Below are 18,776 nucleotides of genomic sequence, written 5' to 3'. Positions count from 1 at the left end.
TCTGTTGTCCTGGACGTTTCTGTCTTTCACTGCTGAACTGTGTTTTGTCTCCTCTCTTTATCTGAACCCTACAAAACAGAGTTTTTCATTGTCTTGCTCTGCACAGGTTAGACTTTTCTTTTTGGATCATTTCATGAAAAGTCCAAAAGAAAGAGCACAAGCAGGCAGACTAATCAAAATGTGTTCTTCTCTGGTCTGTTCAGTATAAACATGCCATATATGTGTGCAATCATCAAGATAAACTCCTTGTATGTGTTACATATTTGGTGAAAAAAAGCAACTCTGATTCTAAATACCCTTAAAACACTACATGCTAATAGTCTACATGACCGAGAGAGGCACTGCATCCCCCCCATGCCGACAGTCCTCCCCCCACTGTCTGAATCATTTTTTTTTCCGTATGACCTTGACTCAGATGTAGGCAGAAGCCTAGGGCCCATGAAAATAGAAATTAGATGTGTGTTGTGTGTTGACTTTAAATAAAATTATATACATACATTACATGACACACACACATATATATATATATATATATATATATATATATATAACCGCGACCCTATCTGGACTAAGCGGTTAACGATGATGATGATGATATATATATATATATATATATATATATAATATATATATATAATCATGGAGCACAGGCAGCGAGGAGCAGGGCTTAGTGTTTTCCATGTGGGCTAGGCTTCTCGATGCAACATTTGTCAACAATGTCTTCTGTAATGGAGCCATTTTGTTTAAATAAAAAGTGTCTCCTTTTTTAAGTAATATTTTTAAGTGTTCCTAAAATCCCAAAAAATATAGCATTGTCAAAACAAATGCGACAGTAGCCACAAGGAGAAATGTGACAAAGTATTCATTAGACTCATATTCTAATTTTCCATTCCACTTTAAATGCTGTGGCAGTTGCATCAAAACTATTGTCTTTAACCATATATATTTATATATATTTTTTATTGTTAAGATCAGTAGGAGTTTATTATTTATAAATAAATTTATTTGTAGACCATTGGGCAGAGGGAAAACCCCAGAGCCTTCTGAGGGCCTTCAGATTTCTGGGAACTAAAAATGCTTGTCTGTTATTTTTAGTTAATTCTTACTTGATTTAATCATGCTTGTATTTAAACTCTTTGAGTATTAATGTACTATTGTTATTTCGTTGCAAAGTTTTTGATGGAAACAAAAGGGTTAAATTCTTGAAACACCAAGTGGAAAATTGGCCAATCAGTATTGTTTTCTCTGTCATCTCTCAGTAGATATAGCTAAGTGAGCTGTTCTAGTTAATAGACTTTTGAAGAAACTTTTAATTCAAGTGTCTTTATGTTCAACAGAGGGAGTGAGGTGGCATAGTTCTGGAACTGGAAGGGAGACCAATAAAGGGGCTCTGTAGTGCAGAGGGCTGACAGGCAGTGCGACTCCTTACTCAGCTCCTAAAGTTATCTTTTTTACAAGAAAGCTTGTGTGTAGGAGAGAGAGAGACAGATGAAGAAAAAAAATACAGTGATCAGTGCACGCAGTATGTGCAGTGTTCTCACTCACCCATCTGTCGACCAAATAGTGTATTTACGAGTGAGTGCTGTTGAGGGAAATCAGAGTATGCCAGCCGTGGCCTCACCTCCTAGCCATGTGCCTTTAGCTGTCCACGACAGAGGTGCTGAATCTTATAATAGCACCAGGAGAATGGTGAACAGGGCTCTGTTTGATGTGAGGGTTGTGAGACATGACCGAGAGAGGCATTGCAGTCCCCCCATTGCCACAGTCCTCCCACCTTACCGACCTCCCAGGCAGCGGAGCAAGCTTGGACCAGAAGGCAGGCAGGTAAGAGAGGGCATCTGCATTTGCATTCTGCTTCCCTGTTCTATACCTGAAATGAGAAGTCCTGGAGCAACAAAACCAGTGGGTAATTCTTGAATTCAAATCTTTGGCCATCTATTGCAGGAGGACATGGTGAGTGATTAGGCCAGTGTGGCCAAATGGGAGGACCCTGTAGTGCCTGTTCCCAGAGGGTGCACAGAAGCTGGTCTTTTGGTAGGCTTCTGGCATCAAGGCCACTTGTCAGTAGCCTTTTGTTAGATTGAGGATGGTGGCAAAGCACACTTTTCCCAGCCTGTGAGTGAGCTCAGTGACCCATGGAATGGGGTAGAAGTAAAACTGAAAGACCTCATTCAGTTTTTTGAATTTGTTACAAAATTGGTTACAAAACGTTTCAGGGCTTGGGACCATAAGGACAATAAGCCTGGACTATGGGCTGTTTAAGACTTCAGTCACCCCAAGTTTAAACCTTCTTTCAATTTCCTCTTCAATTGGCTGGCAATGGGCCTCTGGAACTCTATAGGGTCACTGCCGAATGATGACGCTTGGAGGTGTTTTGATGTCATGTTGAACAGCATGCATCCAGCTGGGCTCAAGTTCATATGATTTGTTCCAGTCACCTCTTACTGGGTTGCTCTAGGTGGTATGAACAAGGACAAGGAGCAGGACCTGGTCTCTTGGCCGGAATTCCTGCAGCTGTGCAGGTCTGTTGTACAACCTCTGCTGTGCTAATGGTACTTCTTTCAGAGGTTCTTTAACAATGTGGGGAACCATGCCAATTCAGTGTTGCATTTCTCTCTCTGAGACACTCTATAGTTTGCATCTGGCAGAAGAGCGAGAACAGTGGATTAGTTTAAATGTTTTTCTCAATAGGACTGGCCATGGAGTCAGACCCCATGTATGAGCATAGTCAAGTTTAGCCCTGCTTCTTTTCTGGGTCACTTTGCTTGGCTTCTGAGCAGCACATTCAAGACCCAGGAATGCCTGCCTAACTAAGTGGGGTACTTTGAGGTCAAGAACAAGCCAAAAGGGCCACTCCTCTTTTCTTTTTCCTACCCAAGCGCAGACCAAGGGGACCTGTCTCATGTCTTCATACACACAGGAGACTGGGAGTGTGTCAGTGGTGGCAGTGAGTCAGGGTGCAGTGAAGGGATGTTTTTTATTAATCAGAAAGGGCAGGGGTTGTGGCAACTTTCTTGCGACCAACAAATCCTCAGTGACATGTTTCAGGCTTGTTGCTATTCCTTGGGTCACTTCCTGATGGTGCAGACTGGTTTCCAGAAGGTGTTGGATAAGCAGGTCTTGGGAAATCATACGGGTAAGTTATACTCTAAGTTCTGGGAAATTACATGGTAAATGACAGGAAGTTACACTCAAAAATGCAGGCTGTATTACAAAGTGTTAGTGAACACTTAATTCCCCTCCCACCTTAAATAAATGCTCATGATCTACTCAATCCAAAGCTTTTTTCTGATCACAAGACAGGAATCCAAACTCTGAACCAGACAATTTTGTCCAACTTATCCCTGATCATAAATAAACTGTCATAAATAGACCTTTTTGGTACACAGCATGATGATCTTCATGTATGTTACGGACAGTTATTCAGTCAGTTCATAACAAACAATTAAGAGAGACCACAAGTGGAAGTTGATGCAAAAGCTTGTCTTTATTTTTACATTAAATGATTTGAAAAAAAAAGTTTGCAGACAAGAAGGATAACATTACTGAAGTGAGCCAACTGCTGGTGGTTAAAGCCCACTCCAGCAAAGCCAACTTACTGGATCCCTGACAGCATTAACCCTCAAATTCTACATGTGGAAGAGAGAGACAAAGAAAAAAGGCTCCAGTGATCCACATCGGAAAGTCTTTTAAATGAGACCAACAACTGCATGCTGTTGTGTCTCAAGCCAATCAATCCATGCTCCACCTCCCAATGTCACCAAACTCTGGCAAAACAAACAAGATGGCCCAAAGGGTCATCACCCCTCCTCCCTCAAGAGAAGTATTAGCATATCCCACACAAAAACAAACTTTATACACAATCAAGCACTGCAAATGTGCAAAAGAAATGTACTATAAATTTTTCCTGGTCCTGTTCCATCCAGCACATCCTTCAAAACCTGTAATTGAGATTAAAGGATTGAAGCCTCCAAGGGCCAACTTTCAACAACCAACATGAAAATTCTCTAGAGGTCCTCTATTTAAAAATTATCATTAGGCCACATGAAAACCATGTAACAGTTTTGGTCCATTCTTCTTGATAGACCATCTTAACCCTTGTGTTGTTTTATGGGCCAAAAAATGAAAATTATGGAAAATTATAACCACCTCATGGCCTCTCTGGACTTCTGTAAGCATCAGCAGCTACAGTCTACGACCCCACACATGACTAAAGTTCAGAGGCAAAATGAACAAAATTTTAGACAAAATACATTTCTTGAAAGCATTGTTTACTAATAGGGCCCAATCAGAGGCTATAAAGGTGCAGCAGATGACAGCACCCAGTTCTCTCTCTGCTGAAGCCATGAGTGCAAGTTTCAGTGCCCAATTCTTTTTTCAGTAAAAAAGAAAATGATGACAGGTGTTTGGTAATATAAATGAGTGGTGTCCACTGATTTAAATGCAGTCTTTTTGCATTGAAAAAAGGGAAAATCCAGTTATTCAAAAAGTTTAGGACAAGGGCAGTATACAGAACATTGAGTCTACACAAGGGTTAAGTTCACCAAGGTTATGAGGGTTCCTCTAATGGACTGCATACATTTTTAATGAGATTGAAGTGAAGAGGTTGGCTGGGTCATCTTGATTTGGATGTTTTAAGGTCTTGGCTCTGGTTTCTTCACAAGTACAAAGTCAACATTATAACAAGTACAAAATTTACATTATAATGTAAATTTAATGTGGATATGTGCACTGGACGTATATGAAATAACAAAAGTGTCCGAATCCTTGTTTTCTCTTTCCTGTTTCCTGTTACCCACAATGATCCATATTTATCAAAATTCTCAGAGTATAAATATTGATCTGTGATCAGTTACACAATACAAACTGATGAGACTTGACTTTAGATTAGTATTTTCACTCTGGCATGCTAGATAAATATTAGCAAATGTGTGTTTAATTTGCTAAATGTTCCTGTTTCTCTGGTTGTCTTTTTGTAGGGGCGTGTCTTTGTAAGTAATGTGAAGCACTGTTTTAAAAGCACATGTAAATGGGATTGTTTCAGACTGTTAAAGTAGCACTTCACTCAAAACCAGGTGGTGACCAATAGTGGTCTTTCTGATGGCACCAGAAAAAAAGATGGTGAACATACTTGTGGCAGATATGGTGGAAAGCCATTGATGAGTGATCAGTGAATAGTTACATTCAACTAAATTAATTTTATATTGCTGTACATTTAATTCTGTTTCTTAATATTACTTGTCCAATTTTAATGAAAGAGGATCCCACCTTTACATACCATTACATATGCTCTTGGAGTAGTAACACTTTTCCCTTTCCTGAAGGATTCAGACTCAGAGAATGGCTACTTAAGTACTGGTGACCAAAAGTAAATCTGTGTACTTAAGTGTTCCTGTTTATTAGAATTAGATTCCTTTTGGGATCAAAGATGTTTTCTTATTTAAAAAATTGTTTTGTCACAGATTTTGGTCACTGGTGTTATCATGACTCTTATAATACATTTAACACAGTATTTTCAGCTCAATTAAACTGCTTCTTTGGGTCGAGGCTCATCAGAGAGGAAGCATCTCAAGGCATGAGAAGGCGAGTCACACTCGCTCACTATATTTCATTAATTTATTAATAATTTTGCTTATCAGGCAACACATAGAAGTTATGTGTCACTGGTGTTAAATGCTTTAATGGCTGGGTAATTAAAATTTTGTTAAAATAATGCTGTATATATAATTTTTATCATTTTAGCTGCACAAGGTCACCTGATGGCCAGTGAGTCAGTCAAGTCACAAAATCCTCATTTTCAACCAAAATGTCACCGGAGTCACCCTCACTGGTGTTACATCATATTCATACAACACCAGTGACTGTACAATATGTTTGGAGTTAAGCTCTTTTTTGCATACGTGATAATAGGAGATGTTAATGGACATATTAAGATTGTTCAGTTTTGAGATGAAATAAACTGATTTTTTTAATGTATCCACCTGAATTCTCACTGCAGATGGAGAACAAGCCTATTAGCTTTCGTTAAAATGGGACCTAAACTGACAAAACATTTCATAACACTGATTGTGTGTATGTTTTTCTATCAGCCTTCCATCGTAAAATAAGCTGTTTAAACGCTGATAAAACATTATTTATAGCGGTTAAGATATGGTTATGATACAATATTGTGACAGCACATGATTTAAAAGTGTGGTAGCTCTGCGCTCTCAGTCCCAGCGCGGAAGCGCCTCCACTCACACAGAGGCGTGGCTCGCAATGTCTCGTGATGGGCTCGTTGTGCAAATGAATGACAGATGTTTTTAAGTACAACATTCTTGTCCTCTTCATGAGTTCCTGCAGTGCAGACACGTTGGGTTTAATTTAATACGTCATTCAACTTTGCGTCATATTTGAAAGCCGCAGAGTTGCGGTGGCCACTGTGTAGATCCGCCCCTGCGGGTCTCGCTGAAACCGAAAGAAGAACGTTACCTCAGCCTGAACAGCGGCGTCATTCAGTGAAGGACAGAGAAGCGGAGCTGATACTGCAGACTGACGGAGAACTGGAGGATTTCACCTGAGAGAGCAGTGAGTCTGAGTTTAACACTGTTTATCATGATAAACTAAATAAAACACTGTTCTACATTATAATCTGATAAAGAATACAGGCTATCAGAGCTTCACCTGAGAGAGCAGTGAGTAACGTTATGAGTTTAACTGTAATAACTGTAACGGTCCGAGTTCAGACAGCAGCACTGAGAGCCTGAAATACCACCACCTGTGAAGTGGCATGTGAAGTAAAGTCCAGTTGACCAGGCGCGCGGGAAGGTGTTTTAAAAGTGTGTGTGTGTGTGTGTGTTGAGGGGAATAAAGTGAATATAAAATGAGTGACGTCATTGTTTTTTTTTAGCGCATCGCACATCAAGGCCACTCACTGGCCGCCATAAGCTACACGTAAACAGAGCATAAAGCAGTTTTAATGATTTTAAACTGTGTTACATTTTTTCATAAAGCGCAGTAATTCACCACATGACAAGAGCAGCCAAGAGCAAAACACGTTTGAGCGCTGTCCTCGGTGCCGAGGATGTTCCGTCAGTCTGCAGTAATTAAAGGACCAATATCCTACGTTTATTTTGCATTTTATTGTGTGTTTTCATGTGACAAACATGGCCACAGTTCATTTTACATGACCATTCTCCAAGCTCTTTTCATACCTTAGAATGTTTTTGTTAAGGTGCCTTTAAGACTGATCTAAGATAAATGAGCTCTGTTCTGATTGGCTGCCCTGTATTACATTCAGAAAGCTCTCAGAGGTGAACCAGTCCTTAGAACTTCAATAAGATTGGACAGCACTAAACTACTGTGAGCTGAATAGGTGGATATATGTAAATTAGTTGGTTCCTATGAAAAACATGCTGATTTTGCAGAATAGTTTCCTCATAAGGACTGAATGGACTGGAGAGGAAAACTTTAACAGTGTTTACTTCAGATTGCTTTATATTAAAAATAAATAAAGGAGTCTGCCTTTTACAGCAGAACTAGTTTGAGTGCTGTTCTTGGTTATGAAGATGCAACGCATACATTAGTGTGTATATAGCATGTACGTTAGTGAATAGAGAGTGGATAGTGTATGCATTAGTGTATAGAGACTATATAGTGTAAACATAATAATCTATAGTGTATGTGTATAGGGTGTGTGTAGTGTTTATATTAGTGTTTACTGAGTGTGTAGTGTATACATTAGTGTGTAGAGAGTGTGTAGTGTATACATTAGTGTGTAGAGAGTGTGTTGTGTATACATCAGTGTATAGAGAGTGTGTAGTGTATACATTAGTGTGTAGAGAGTGTGTAGTGTATACATCAGTCTATAGAGTGTATAGTGTATACATTAGTGTATAGAGAGTGTGTAGTGTATACATCAGTTTATAGTGATGTATACACTGATGTATACACTACACACTCTCTTTGGGCACCAGATGAGCACAGAAGTGCATAATATCACCATTTATTATTATTTTTTTTAGTTATTATGCTTCATCATTTTGCAGTTTCATCATATATAGTGGATGAATTTCAAGCATCTCCCCCTTTCCTATTTAATGAGCTCTGTAAATTATGAAATTCTGATTACTGCACTCAAACAGTGCATTAGTGACTATTTATTGGAAACATTATGTGCTATTTGGGTTCAGGAGCAAGTGTTTTAGCTCCGTAGTGCACTATGTAGGGAGCAGAGAGCCGTTAGAGATTCAGCCTGTACTTTTCAGTTCTGTTTTTGTCAGTGTTGTGAGTGTGTTGAGTGTTGTTACCGGTCAAGCTTCGCATTAGCCCCGCCCACCTCCACTATTCTTCAGCAGCAGTGCTGCACAAGTGGCTGCTCTTCAGTTTAAACCAGTTAAAACCGGTTACAGTCACATTGAAAGTGAAACCAGAGAGTTTCCTCAGCGCTTTTAACAGCCACGTCATTTTCTGAAGGAGAGAGGAGCAGAATGGCAATTACTGCATTCTGAAGGAGAACCAGAGGATTCTGCTGAGAGCTTCACCTGAGAGAGCAGTGAGTATGAATTTAACACTGTTTAACATGATCGACTAAATAAAACACTGTTCTACATTATAATCTGATAAAGAATACAGGCTATCAGAGCTTCACCTGAGAGAGCAGTGAGTAACATTATGACTTTAACTGTAATAACAGTAACAGTTAGACGGAGACACTGAAAGCCTGAAATACCACCAACTGATTATGAGAGACTGTGTTCATTTATTCCTGTATTTCTGTAAACACAGGCTGTGAGATTTAGTAGCAGAATGTAGAAATGCAGCTTTTTTAACAGACAGCTGCAGTGATGTTTATCAGTATAGTTGACTCTCTGGGTGTGGTCACACTTGAAACTGTTATTTTATAACTCATTCATATTCTGGCACATCCTGCATCCTGTGCTGATTGACTAGTGGAGCCTTGTATCCTGCACTGTGAATGCTACTGCAGTGCTAATGGTGATCTGTCTGCTCTGCTGTGATTGGCTAGTGATGTCTTGTCTGCTGTGCTGTAATTGACTAATGGTGCTCTATCTGCTCTGCTGTGATTGGCTAATGGTGTCCTGCCTGCTTTGCTGTGATTGGCTAGTGGTGTCCTGTCCGCTGGGCTGTGATTGACTAGTAGCTCATTTTTTTTGGTGGCATTTGAAGTGAAATCCCACAGACTGCATCTTAAGCTGAACATGCACTACATAACGTATAAAATCCTACCTGATGTCTAAAGAGACTCATACTGTATGTTTGAATAGTTCACTGTATACAGATGAAGGCTGTGATGTAAACTAGGTCTAACAAATAGCCATTTGGGATTTAGCCACATGCACAGTTCCACACTGAATAAATAGTGCACTGTTTGGCTGAATAGACTAGAATTTCACTACTTAGAAAGCGGGCTCTATAGGAAGGATAGAGCCATTTGAGATTCAGTGATTAAAAAACTTAGCTGCAGCAGTTTTGCTAACATGTTCCACACCATGCACTAACACTAAAAGTAGGCAGAGATATAAACAGAGGACAATACAGTCTCTAGCCAGTTTTTGTAAACAGATTTCTAAAAAAGCTATATATTAATTGGGTGTGTGAGAAGGTGTTATAAGGGGAAATGCTAATTCAATATGAAACGAGTGATGTCATTGTTTCTTTTTTTAATGCATAGTGCATCATACATTACGGCCACTCACTGGCCCCCAAAGGCTACACACAAACAAAGCATGAAGCAAAGCATGAAGCAAACTCTTACCGCATGACAAGAGCAGAACAAAAATAGCTTGGGTGCTGTCCTTGGTGCTAAATGTGATGTGCAAGTCACCCATGCCATGTGCACTAATGCACCCCCTCCATCACGGACACTGGCTTTTGAACTGTGCACTGATAACAAGCTGGATTGTCCTGTCCTTTTTTAGCCCAGAGAATACGAAGTCCATTATTTCCAAAAAGATTTTGATTCGATGGACCACAAGACACTTTTCAACTTGGCTCCAGTCCATCTTAAATGAGCTTAGGCCCAGAGAAGGCAGTGGTGTTTCTGGATCCTTTTTTATGTATGGTTTCTTCTGTTTTAACTGGCATTTGTTGATGCAGTGACAAACTTTGGTCACAGACAATGGTTTATAGAAGTGTTCCTGAGACCATGCAGTGATTTGCACTACTTCATTGAGAAATGTTATTCTTGAGTTGCTACACTATTTTCTTTCACTGAATGGTGAGCCACTCTCTATCTTTACCTCTGAAAGATTCAGCCTCTCTAGGATGCTGTTTTTATACCAAATCATGTTACTGACCTGTTGATAGTAACCTAATAACCTAAGTAGTTGTGAGATGTTCCACCAGGGTTTTTAGCATTGCACTTTACGAGTCATTTGTTGCCCCTGTCTCAGCTTTTTTAAAATGTGTTGCTGGCATCAAATTTAAATTGGCTAAATACTTTTTATAAAATTTTACAACATATATATTAACATACCATATAACAAAGCTTTGTTGGCTTGAAACCAAGAAGCTAGCAGCATTTCAACTGACACAAACACACAGAATTCACTCTGTCTCACAAAGGCAGTTCCAATGGACCCTGGAAGCCCAGAAAGCTTTTGGGGAATTAAAGCATCTCTGCTGCAGTTCTGTGGTTCTCCGACCAGGCACTACCATTTATAGTGGAGATTGACACCTCTGACATTGGTGTGAGTGGTCCTCTCATACTCCATCCCTGTGCTTTCTTCTCTTACTGCCTCACCCCAGCTGAGTGCAATTATGATGTCGGGGATTGGGGGTTAAAACTGGCACTGGTGGAATGGAGGCACTTGCTGGAAAGAACAAAACATCTGTTCCTGATCTGGATGGATCACAAGAACTTGGCCTATATTCAACAGGCCAAGCATATTAGCCAATTCGATTTTTTCTCATGCACGATTCTCTCTTCAGATAGTGGGACCAACCTCCAGAGTCCGCCATTCCTAAGACCCAAATTGTTGCTTCATTGTGCAGGGGACTGGAAACCACCATCCAGGGGGCACTGGATACTTGGGGGGCCCCAGGTCTGCAGTACGTCCCATCCTTCATCAGAGCTCAGGTTCTTGAGTGGGGGCATACCTCCCCTTTTGCATGCCATCCAGGGGTAACTCACATATTCAAGTTTCTATGGAGGCACTTCTGGTGGCATTACAATTTCCCATGAAGAGGACAAGGCCTACTTTGTCAAACCTGTGCAAAGGACATTCTGTCTACTGTGAACCTGTGCATATGGATGATTAATTCTGCAAAACTCTTGGCAAGGTTGGCAGAAAGTACAGTTGAATGCACCATGGAGCCAAGTGCACATGACACATTGCTTAAAGTGTTAGGTTTAGTGTGGAGAACATAGAAAAATGACTTTGTATTTGGTCCATCTAATTGACATTCTGCAAGGCAGAGCAAACACAAAGAGAAGTGTGCTGTGATCTTCTGCATGCATATGTGACCCCACTGGGATCCTCACTCCTTTTACCATCAAGGTGAAGTGCTTGTTCCAAGAAATATGGGAGAGAAGGATCAGTTTAGATGAGGAGTTACCTGTGGATCTTGCGCAACAGTGGCAGCAGTGGTGTGTGGAGTTACCTCAGCTTCACGTAGTGTCCATTCCAAGGTGGTATCAGATTGATATGAAGCAAAATAAAAGGTCGAACAAGCTTCATGTTTTCTGTGATGCCAGGGATCGAGTCTACAGCGCTGTAGCATACCTGCTAGGACACACTACAGATGGTGAAGCAGTCTCAAGTTTAGTAGCATCAAGGTCCAAGGTGGCCCCACTGAAAAAATTACTCTACCACAGCTGGAGTTAATGGGAGCACTGTGTTGCTATATTGGGAGATATGCTGAAACTGGAAACTGAAAATGGAAAAGAATCAGGTCAACATGTGGACAGATACAATGGCAGTCTTGGCATGAATTCAGAGTTCAGCACAGAAATGGAAACCCTTTGTTGCAAGTTAAGTAGTTGAGATTTAAACCCCTTACAAATTTAGAATCATGGTCACAATGTGATGGGAAGACAAACCCTGCTGACCTTCCTACAAGAGGGCTGACAGTGAGTAATCTCATGCATAGCCAGCTGTGGCAAAGTGGACCTTTAGTCCTTTTATCAGCACATGAGTCACAACACACCCAAGAGTTTCCAGTTGATAAGGTCAGTACAAGATTAAGTTCCTAGTTTCAGGATGCAGTTCAACTAAGCACCAGTGACCTGAGCCATTTTTACACCTGGACATGTACAGCAAGCTGAAGACAGTGCTCAGGGTAACAGCGTGGATTGTGAGGGCATCGCAAATGCTCACACCAAAACAAAGAACAGTGGAGAGCTCAGAGCTGAGGAGTCGTCTGCAGCTGAAATGTACTGGGTACAAATCACACTTGAGATTGTCAAAGACACAGAAGTGAAGAACAGCTGTTGGCTGGAGGTTGAGATATGTGTCAAAGCTTGCAGAGTATGGTGTGCTAATATCTGTGATTGCCACTGACTTTCACCCCTCTGTGCAGAAGGTCCTGTAACAAAAGCATACAAATGTACAGCATGAATATGACCTGTGACACATTATCAGCATTGTCAGAATTGTTAGCACCTCTGGAAGAACAGGCTTAAGAGAAGTGGACCTCCATTCTTCACCACATCACCAGTGTGCAGCACTGGACATGTGGTGAGAAAATAAAAAACATGAGGGAAATTAGTGAGAGAATGTGGAACCATGTGTCCCTCAGATGTTCAACCCCCTTATAAACACACACACACACACACACACACACACACACACAGTGGCAGTTAGTGCTGTAACCCAGCAGAAGTGTTATAAACGTTATTGCATTTGAAGGGAGTGAACTCAAATTGCAAAGTGTTGATGTGAGTGATAAAGTCTATGAAATTCGAATGTGATTGAGTTTTTGTGTAGGTATTTGTGATCAGCTGTGTTCAGGGAACTGAAATATTGTTCTTGTGTTTCAGAAATGAAGTGTGTTTGGGTGATGATTCTGTTCCTCCACTCCACTTTTTCAGGTACAGTAACTCTATTAACTCCTAAACATGTAAAATCACTACAAACAGGCCAAATCACTACTGAAACTAAATGCCTACAGATCAGTTTGAATTTTTCTTCAGATGAATTTAGTGTATGCTAATGAAAAACAGTGTTCCAAAGCATGGAGAGTGAATGAACGTGAGCGGCAAAGTCTGAATATTTCTTTGAAAGTGTTTCTTTCTGTTACCACTGAGATTATATTTAACATGATTTTCAGCAGATAAACACTGACTTGAGTTAAAGTTACGCAAGTTTTAAGACAGTTAAGCAAACTCTGGTCTTTTAGGAATATTGGGCCTCATTCACCAGTAAGTTTTTGTGTGTGTGTGTGTGTGTGTGTGTGATTGAGTAGATTATCTGTGGTGTGTGTTATTGAGTAGATTATCTGTGGTGTGTGTGTTATTGAGTAGATTATCTGTGGTGTGTGTGATTGAGTAGATTATCTGTGGTGTGTGTGATTGAGTAGATTATCTGTGGTTTGTGTTATTGAGTAGATTATCTGTGGTGTGTGTTATTGAGTAGATTATCTGTGGTGTGTGTGTTATTGAGTAGATTATCTGTGGTGTGTGTTATTGAGTAGATTATCTGTGGTGTGTGTTATAGAGTAGATTATCTGTGGTGTGTGTGATTGAGTAGATTATCTGTGGTGTGTGTTATTGAGTAGATTATCTGTGGTGTGTGTTATAGAGTAGATTATCTGTGGTGTGTGTTATAGAGTAGATTATCTGTGGTGTGTGTTATAGAGTAGATTATCTGTGGTGTGTGTTATTGAGTAGATTATCTGTGGTGTGTGTGTTATGAGTAGTTTATCTGTGGTGTGTGTGATTGAGTAGATTATCTGTGGTGTGTGTGTGATTGAGTAGATTATCTGTGGTGTGTGTGATTGAGTAGATTATCTGTGGTGTGTGTGTTATTGAGTAGATTATCTGTGGTGTGTGTGATTGAGTAGATTATCTGTGGTGTGTGTTATTGAGTAGATTATCTGTGGTGTGTGTGATTGAGTAGATTATCTGTGGTGTGTGTTATAGAGTAGATTATCTGTAGTGTATGTGATTGAGTAGATTATCTGTGGTGTGTGTTATTGAGTAGATTATCTGTGGTGTGTGTTATTGAGTAGATTATCTGTGGTGTGTGATTGAGTAGATTATCTGTGGTGTGTTTGTGATTGAGTAGATTATCTGTGGTGTGTGATTGAGTAGATTATCTGTGGTGTGTGTGTTATTGAGTAGATTATCTGTGGTGTGTGTGTGTGATTGAGTAGATTATCTGTGGTGTGTGTGATTGAGTAGATTATCTATGGTGTGTGTGTGATTGAGTAGATCATCTGTGGTGTGTATGATTGAGTAGATTATCTGTGGTGTGTGTGTGTGATTGAGTAGATTATCTGTGGTGTGTGTTATTGAGTAGATTATCTATGGTGTGTGTTATTGAGTAGATTATCTGTGGTGTGTATGATTGAGTAGATTATCTGTGGTGTGTGTTATTGAGTAGATTATCTGTGGTGTGTGTGTTATAGAGTAGATTATCTGTGGTGTGTGTTACAGAGTAGATTATCTGTGGTATGTGTTATAGAGTAGATTATCTGTGGTGTGTGTGTGTGTGTGTGTGTGTTATAGAGTACATTATCTGTGGTGTGTGTGATTGGGTAGATTATCTGTGGTGTGTGTGTTATTGAGTAGATTATCTGTTGTGTGTGTGATTGAGTAGATTATCTGTGGTGTGTGTGACTGAGAAGATTATCTGTAGTGTGTGTGATTGAGTAGATTATCTGTGGTGTGTGTTATTGAGTAGATTATCTATGGTGTGTATGATTGAGTAGATTGTCTGTGGTGTGTGTTATTGAGTAGATTATCTGTGGTGTGTGTGATTGAGTAGATTATCTGTGGTGTGTGTGATTGAGTAGATTATCTGTGGTGTGTGTTATTGAGTAGATTATCTGTGGTGTGTGTGATTGAGTAGATTGTCTGTGGTGTGTGTTATTGAGTAGATTATCTGTGGTGTGTATGATTGAGTAGATTATCTGTGGTGTGTGTTATTGAGTAGATTATCTGTGGTGTGTGATTGAGTAGATTATCTGTGGTGTGTGTGATTGAGTAGATTATCTGTGGTGTGTGTGTTATTGAGTAGATTATCTGTGGTGTGTGTGTTATTGAGTAGATTATCTGTGGTGTGTGTTATTGAGTAGATTATCTGTGGTGTGTGTGTTATTGAGTAGATTATCTGTGGTGTGTGTGATTGAGTAGATTATCTGTGGTGTGTGTTATAGAGTAGATTATCTGTGGTGTGTGTGATTGAGTAGATTATCTGTGGTGTGTGTTATAGAGTAGATTATCTGTGGTGTGTGTTACAGAGTAGATTATCTGTGGTGTGTGTTATAGAGTAGATTATCTGTGGTATGTGTTATAGAGTAGATTATCTGTGGTGTGTGTGTGTTATAGAGTACATTATCTGCAGTGTGTGTGTGATTGAGTAGATTATCTGTGGTGTGTGTGTGTTATAGAGTACATTATCTGTGGTGTGTGTGATTGAGTAGATTATCTGTGGTGTGTGTGTTATTGAGTAGATTATCTGTGGTTTGTGTGATTGAGTAGATTATCTGTGGTTTGTGTTATTGAGTAGATTATCTGTGGTGTGTGTGATTGAGTAGATTATCTGTTGTGTGTGATTGAGTAGATTATCTGTAGTGTATGTGATTGAGTAGATTATCTGTGGTGTGTGTTATTGAGTAGATTATCTGTGGTGTGTGTTATTGAGTAGATTATCTGTGGTGTGTGATTGAATAGATTATCTGTGGTGTGTTTGTGATTGAGTAGATTATCTGTGGTGAGTAGATTGTCTGTGGTGTGTGTGTTATTGAGTAGATTATCTGTGGTGTGTGTGTGTGATTGAGTAGATTATCTGTGGTGTGTGTGATTGAGTAGATTATCTATGGTGTGTGTGTGATTGAGTAGATCATCTGTGGTGTGTGTGTGATTGAGTAGATCATCTGTGGTGTGTGTTATTGAGTAGATTATCTATGGTGTGTGTTATTGAGTAGATTATCTGTGGTGTGTATGATTGAGTAGATTATCTGTGGTGTGTGTTATTGAGTAGATTATCTGTGGTGTGTGTTATAGAGTAGATTATCTGTGGTGTGTGTTACAGAGTAGATTATCTGTGGTGTGTGTTATAGAGTAGATTATCTGTGGTATGTGTTATAGAGTAGATTATCTGTGGTGTGTGTGTGTGTGTGTGTGTTATAGAGTACATTATCTGTGGTGTGTGTGATTGGGTAGATTATCTGTGGTGTGTGTGTTATTGAGTAGATTATCTGTTGTGTGTGTGATTGAGTAGATTATCTGTGGTGTGTGTGACTGAGAAGATTATCTGTAGTGTGTGTGATTGAGTAGATTATCTGTGGTGTGTGTTATTGAGTAGATTATCTATGGTGTGTATGATTGAGTAGATTGTCTGTGGTGTGTGTTATTGAGTAGATTATCTGTGGTGTGTGTGATTGAGTAGATTATCTGTGGTGTGTGTGATTGAGTAGATTATCTGTGGTGTGTGTTATTGAGTAGATTATCTATGGTGTGTATGATTGAGTAGATTGTCTGTGGTGTGTGTTATTGAGTAGATTATCTGTGGTGTGTATGATTGAGTAGATTATCTGTGGTGTGTGTTATTGAGTAGATTATCTGTGGTGTGTGATTAAGTAGATTATCTGTGGTGTGTGTGATTGAGTAGATTATCTGTGGTGTGTGTGTTATTGAGTAGACTATCTGTGGTGTGTGTTATTGAGTAGATTATCTGTGGTGTGTGTGTTATTGAGTAGATTATCTGTGGTGTGTGTTATTGAGTAGATTATCTGTGGTGTGTGTGATTGAGTAGATTATCTGTGGTGTGTGTTATTGAGTAGATTATCTGTGGTGTGTATGATTGAGTAGATTATCTGTGGTGTGTGTTATTGAGTAGATTATCTGTGGTGTGTGTTATTGAGTAGATTATCTGTGGTGTGTGTGATTGAGTAGATTATCTGTGGTGTGTGTGTGAGTAGATTATCTGTGGTGTGTGTGTTATTGAGTAGATTATCTGTGGTGTATGTGTGATTGAGTAGATTATCTGTGGTGTGTGTGTTATTGAGTAGATTATCTGTGGTGTGTGTGATTGAGTAGATTATCTGTGGTGTGTGTGTGATTGAGTAGATTATCGGTGGTGTGTGTTATTGAGTAGATTATCGGTGGTGTGTGTTATTGAGTAGATTATCTGTGGTGTGTGTGATTGAGTAGATTATCTGTGGTGTGTGTGTGAGTAGATTATCTGTGGTGTGTGTTATTGAGTAGATTATCTGTGGTGTGTGTGTGATTGAGTAGATTATCTGTGGTGTGTGTGTTATTGAGTAGATTATCTGTGGTGTGTGTGATTGAGTAGATTATCTGTGGTGTGTGTGTGATTGAGTAGATTATCGGTGGTGTGTGTGATTGAGTAGATTATCTGTGGTGTGTGTTATTGAGTAGATTATCTGTGGTGTGTGTTATTGAGTAGATTATCTGTGGTGTGTGTGTGATTGAGTAGATTATCGGTGGTGTGTGTGATTGAGTAGATTATCTGTGGTGTTTGTGTTATTGAGTAGATTATCTGTGGTGTGTGTTATTGAGTAGATTATCTGTGGTGTGTGTGATTGAGTAGATTATCGGTGGTGTGTGTGTGAGTAGATTATCTGTGGTGTGTGTTATTGAGTAGATTATCTGTGGTGTGTGTGTGATTGAGTAGATTATCTGTGGTGTGTGTGTTATTGAGTAGATTATCTGTGGTGTGTGTTATAGAATACATTATCTGTGGTGTGTGTGTGATTGAGTAGATTATCTGTGGTGTGTGTTATTGAGTAGATTATCTGTGGTGTGTGTGTGATTGAGTAGATTATCTGTGGTGTGTGTGTGATTGAGTAGATTATCTGTGGTGTGTTATTGAGTAGATTGTCTGTGGTGTGTGTGTTATTGAGTAGATTATCTGTGGTGTGTGTGATTGAGTAGATTATCTGTGGTGTGTGTTATTGAGTAGATTATCTGTGGTTTATTAAATGTTCTGTTTCTCTTTTACAGAGAAGTTTGAGGTTGTGGGTCCAGTTGCTCTTGTTGTCACTGCAGCTGGTTCTGACATTGTTCTACCATGTTCTGTTCGACGCTCGACTGATCAGTCCAGTCTGAGTGCTGTGGATATGAACATTACATGGACCAGATCAGACCTGGGAGGCGCTGTAGTTCATTTCTATGGAAATCATAAAGACATGAACACCGGGCAGATTCCTCATTACAGAGAGAGAACAGCTCTGTTTAAAGAGGAGCTACAGAACGGCGACGCCTCACTGAGACTGAGTAAAGTTGGTGTTTTTGATGAAGGAGAGTACAGATGTAGTGTTGAATCCAGAGAATGGAAACATGATTTCTCTTTTAAAATTAGAGTTGAAGGTAAAAGTCATTACATTTTGGTCATCTTTTTAAAATAATAGCCACTGTTTTAATAAATATACACGAAAAAGGAAGTAATTAAACAAAGACTTATGTTTTCATCCACAGTTATTGGAACACGGCCACTGATCACTGTGGAGAGATACGAAAAGACGTCTGAAGAGTTCACTTTACTGTGTGAATCTAAAGGCTGGCGGCCTCAGCCTGACCTTCAGTGGCTGGACAGTGAAGAAAACAATCTGACTGCAGGAGATACAGAGTCACACAGAGACGCTGA

The 18,776-nt window shown here is 39.7% G+C and overlaps 1 protein-coding gene across 1 annotated transcript; it reads left to right on the top strand.

Moving 5' to 3' along the window:
- Window positions 1–6,276: 6,276 nt before the first annotated feature.
- Window positions 6,277–18,762, top strand: LOC118801061 (butyrophilin-like protein 3; the record flags this gene model as incomplete). The annotated part of the gene is made up of 5 exons (XM_036561250.1): window positions 6,277–6,567; window positions 8,455–8,533; window positions 12,983–13,033; window positions 18,134–18,499; window positions 18,608–18,762. Coding segments are annotated over exons 3-5 (570 nt in total), but the record flags the coding sequence as incomplete, so codon positions are not given.
- Between the last annotated feature and the right edge of the window lie 14 nt (window positions 18,763–18,776).

This window comes from Colossoma macropomum, unplaced genomic scaffold (genome assembly GCF_904425465.1).
Source record: "Colossoma macropomum unplaced genomic scaffold, Colossoma_macropomum, whole genome shotgun sequence".
NCBI lineage: Eukaryota > Metazoa > Chordata > Actinopteri > Characiformes > Serrasalmidae > Colossoma > Colossoma macropomum.
This window is presented reverse-complemented; position numbering and strand designations above follow the sequence as displayed.